This window comes from Cherax quadricarinatus, chromosome 96, assembly GCF_038502225.1.
Source record: "Cherax quadricarinatus isolate ZL_2023a chromosome 96, ASM3850222v1, whole genome shotgun sequence".
Classification (NCBI taxonomy): Eukaryota; Metazoa; Arthropoda; class Malacostraca; order Decapoda; family Parastacidae; genus Cherax; species Cherax quadricarinatus.
Window position 1 is genome coordinate 10285882 of NC_091387.1, and position 5137 is coordinate 10291018.

Genomic DNA, 5137 nt, shown 5'->3' on the forward strand with positions numbered 1-5137 from the left:
CGCTGGTCACAGGTGCCCACTCTGACACCTCGCCACGTACCATGACTCGCTGATGTCTTCCCGACAGGTATTCCCTGGTCCATTGTAGCGTCTTCCTGTTAGACCTGCCTGGTCCTCCAGCTTATGCACCATGTCAAAGAACTCTTGTAGATTTGTGAAACAGGACTTCCCATCCCTGAAACCGTGCTGGTTGTCGTTGATAAGCTCATTCCTTTTTAGGTGTTCCACCACTCTTCTCCTGATAGTCTTTTCCATGACTTTGCATATTATACATGTCAGTGACACTGGTCAGTAGTTTAATGCTTCGTGTCTGTCTCCTTTTTTTTAAAAAATGGAACACATTTGTTGTCTTCCATACCTTAGGTCGCCTTGTTTCGATAGATGTGTTGAAGATTGTTGTTAGTGGTACACATAGCACCTCTGCTCCCTCTCTCAGGACCCATGGAGAGATGTTATCCGGCACCATCGCCTTTGAGGTATCTAGCTCGCTTAGCAGCCTCTTTACCTCTTCCTCGGTTGTATGCATTGTGTCCAGCACTTGATGTACTCCACCTCTCCATCTTTCTGGAGTCTCTTCTGTCTCCTCTGTGAACACTTCTTTGAATCTCATGTTGAGTTCCTCACATACATCACGGTCGTTTCTTGTGATCTCCCCTCCTTCCTTCCTCAGCCTGATTACCTGGTTCTTGACTGTTGTCGTCCTAATGTGGCTGTACAACAGCTTGGAGTCAGATTTGGCTGTCGCTGCTATGTCATTTTCGTATTGTCGTTGATCCTCCCTTCTTACCTCTGCATATTCGTTTGTAGCTCAATGACTGCTCTCCTTATTCTCCTGGGTCCTTTGCCTTCTATACTTCTTCCATTCTCTATCACACTTGGTGCTGACCTCTCTACACCTTTGAGTGAACCAAGGGCTCATCCTGGCTTTCTCGTTATTTCTGTTACTCTTGGGTACAAACCTCTCCTCACTTCCTTGCATATTGTTGTCACATATTCCATCATCTCATTTATTGACTTCCCTGCCAGTTTTCTGTTCCACTGAACCTCGTGCAGGAAATTCTTCATGTCTGTGTAGTCCCCTCTTTTGTAGTTTGGCTTCATTTGTCCTGTCCTTCCTGCTTCCCTCTCCACTTGTAACTCTATGTATTCGAAGCTCAGAACCAAGTGGTTACTTGCTCTAGGACTCTTAGTGTGTGATATTCTCAATATCTGCACTACTTAAGGAGAATACTAGGTCCCCTCTTGCTGGTTCGTCTTCTCCTCTCTCTCGTAGTATCCCTTAAGTGTGTGTGTGTGTACTCACCTATTTGTGGTTGCAGGGATCGAGACACAACTCCTGGCCCCGCCTTTTCGCTGGTCGTTATTAGGTCCACTCTCTCCCTGCTCCAAAGAGATTTATCGTATCTCTTCTTAAAGCTATGTATGGATCCTGCCTCCAGTACATTACACTCCAGATTGTTTCACTTTCTAACAACTCTATGACTAAAGAATTGCTTTCTAACATTTCTATTACCGTCGAAAGGTGAGGCGCAGCCTGGCTGGCCTCACCTTCCGAGTACAAACCCAAGAGACATAGGCAGAAAATATTAAAGGGCAATAAGAAGAGGGCTGTAGCAAAAGCAAAGAAGGTCGAAGCAGAAAAGGAGAAAGATGCATTAGATATTTATTTCAATATCTATGTAGCTTACATTTGTTTGGTCTACTAACCCGCATGCATTTTTTAAGCGCACAGTTTGATTGCTTACCATACATGTGGCCCACCAAAATTCTTCCTAATTGGGCCTCGCACCTCCTAAGGCGCAGCCCACTAGTAAAAGAAGGTAATAATCATTGAATGGGCAGGTCCCTCTCGAATCCATCCTTTCTCACTAGTAACTAGTGGTCAGGCAAAACCGATGTAGACGTCCCTAGATACTGTTGTGTTGTAGTGTCTGTCAGCGTTAGTTAGTTAGTTAAAGATTAGCCGGTATTCTCCCGGCCCGGGCCTTGTCCAAGTGGTGGCCCGGCCTTGGCTCCCTCTTTAGGGAGTGTCTGAGACCTAAGTCTCCCATGGGAGGAGGTACAAGCACCTCCTCATCTTTGGGACCAACTGTCCCCAGGCCTAGCCACAAGCTAGGCCTCTCTGGTCTGCCATCCCCGCCCCAAGGGGGCAAATGGGAATGACAGTCTTATGAGTTAAAGGCTCGGGCTCAGGCACCTACCCTACCCTAGAAGGGCTAGGCATGGTGTCGATCGTCTGTCAGCGTGGATATAATAATGGTATATTTGTATATTATTATATTACCTCCAGCATCACGCATTTCGTGCTGTCACGAAGATTATTTTTTTAAGGACGCTGCTGTAAGGGAGATCGTCCAGGCGTCGGCAGTTTATGTATATAAGTTAGCGAGGTGTCGTTTGGCATGGTAGTTTACTAGAGTTGGGTTAGTTTACCTTGTGACACCACCTAACACGATGGAAAAATAGACACAAATTCGGTATAACGTGATCCTTTATTGGCAATGTTTCGCCCACACAGTGGGCTTTACCAAGTCACAAACGGATCAGTAAAGAATCAGCTTACTTTGTTGGGACTTGCTTCATTACGAACTCTCACTTGTTCTGGCCTCAGTTGACTGGTCAGCGTTGACAGAGGCTTGAACCACACGAGCGGACAATTAAATTACTTGATTTACTAGTGGTGCCTCTACAATTCCTTCACACAGTAGCTGCTGTGATCGGGGAGTTCAATACCACTGTGTGTGAAGGGAATCTATCATATACGTTTTAGGTGCCGTCAGAGTTGTGGCCATCAGTCACCTCCTTTCAACCTTTGTATCAACATCTTCCAAACACCATTGACTGGTGATCCTATCAGGAGTCACTGTCATCACTCGCCGTACACACCTTCCCTGAGACACACCTTCCCTGAGACACACCTTCCCTGAGACACTTTCCCTGAGACACACCTTCCTTGAAATACACCTTCACTGAGAGACACCTTCCCTGAGACACACCTTCCTTGAAATACACCTTCCCTGAGACACACCTTCCCTGAGACACACCTTCCCTGAGACACACCTTCCCTGAGACACACCTTCCCTGAGACACACCTTCCTTGAAATACACCTTCCCTGAGACACACCTTCCCTGAGACACACCTTCCTTGAAATACACCTTCCCTGAGACACACCTTCCCACCTTCCTTGAAATACACCTGAGACACACCTTCCCTGAGACACACCTTCCTTGAAATACACCTTCCCTGAGACACACCTTCCCTGAGACACACCTTCCTTGAAATACACCTTCCCTGAGACACACCTTCCCTGAGACACACCTTCCTTGAAATACACCTTCCCTGAGACACACCTTCCCTGAGACACACCTTCCTTGAAATACACCTTCCCTGAGACACACCTTCCCTGAGACACACTTTCCCTGAGACACACCTTCCCTGAGACACACCTTCCTTGAAATACACCTTCCCTGAGACACACCTTCCCTGAGACACACCTTCTCTGAGACACACCTTCCCTGAGACACACCTTCCTTGAAATACACCTTCCCTGAGACACACCTTCCCTGAGACACACCTTCCCTGAGACACACCTTCCCTGAGACACACCTTCCCTGAGACACACCTTCCTTGAAATACACCTTCCCTGAGACACACCTTCCCTGAGACACACCTTCCCTGAGACACACCTTCCTTGAAATACACCTTCCCTGAGACACACCTTCCCTGAGACACACCTTCCCTGAGACACACCTTCCCTGAGACACACCTTCCTTGAAACACACCTTCCCTGAGACACACCTTCCCTGAGACACACTTTCCCTGAGACACACCTTCCCTGAGACACACCTTCCTTGAAATACATCTTCCCTGAGACACACCTTCCCTGAGACACACTTTCCCTGAGACACTCCCTGAGACACACCTTCCTTGAAATACACCTTCCCTGAGACACACCTTCCCTGAGACACTCCCTGAGACACACCTTCCCTGAGACACTCCCTGAGACACACCTTCCTTGAAATACACCTTCCCTGAGACACACCTTCCCTGAGACACACCTTCCCTGAGACACACCTTCCCTGAGACACACTTTCCCTGAGACACACTTTCCCTGAGACACTCCCTGAGACACACCTTCCCTGAGACACACTTTCCCTGAGACACTCCCTGAGACACACCTTCCCTGAGACACACTTTCCCTGAGACACTCCCTGAGACACACCTTCCTTGAAATACACCTTCCCTGAGACACACCTTCCCTGAGACACACCTTCCCTGAGACACACTTTCCCTGAGACACACCTTCCTTGAAATACATCTTCCCTGAGACACACCTTCCCTGAGACACACTTTCCCTGAGACACACTTTCCCTGAGACACACTTTCCCTGAGACACACCTTCCCTGAGACACACCTTCCTTGAAATACACCTTCCCTGAGACACTCTCTCCCTGAGACACACCTTCCCTGAGACACACCTTCCCTGAGACACACCTTCCCTGAGACACACCTTCCTTGAAATACACCTTCCCTGAGACACTCTCTCCCTGAGACACACCTTCCCTGAGACACACCTTCCCTGAGACACACCTTCCCTGAGACACACCTTCCCTGAGACACACTTTCCCTGAGACACACCTTCCTTGAAATACACCTTCCCTGAGACACACCTTCCCTGAGACACACCTTCCTTGAAATACACCTTCCCTGAGACACACCTTCCTTGAAATACACCTTCTCTGAGACACACCTTCCCTGAGACAAGGTCCACCAGTCTCCACTCTACGAGTGCCCACCATACCACACTGCTATATAACTTAGGTATATACCCTTCATACCCAAGAATAAGTACCATCTTCAATTTAACAGTTATATTTGCATTACTAAAGCTGTGCATTAGATATATCAATGTGTGTTTTTGTGTGTGTTCATCTCTATGTGCTCACCTATGTGTGGATGCAAAGATCGAGTCTTAGCTCCTGGCCCTGCTTCTCAACTCGTCCCTTCTTAGATTCACTCTGAGACCAGTAACACTGGAACAAAGGAATTTTGATGCTTATTGCTGTTATCCTCATTTTTTCCTCAAAGTAATTTCATAACGGAGAGTTTGATAAAGCCCTGACAGGTGAGACGCCA

The 5137-nt window shown here is 47.7% G+C and overlaps 1 protein-coding gene across 1 annotated transcript in view; it reads left to right on the top strand.

The window, feature by feature from the left end:
• The first annotated feature begins 811 nt into the window (after nt 1–811).
• Nucleotides 812–5137, top strand: part of LOC138855488 (G-protein coupled receptor GRL101-like) — a 93142-nt gene continuing 88816 nt past the window's right edge. Inside the window, exon 1 of the mRNA XM_070105092.1 lies at nt 812–902. Coding sequence (XP_069961193.1) covers nt 812–902 — 91 coding nt within the window. The remainder of the gene's footprint in view (nt 903–5137) is intronic.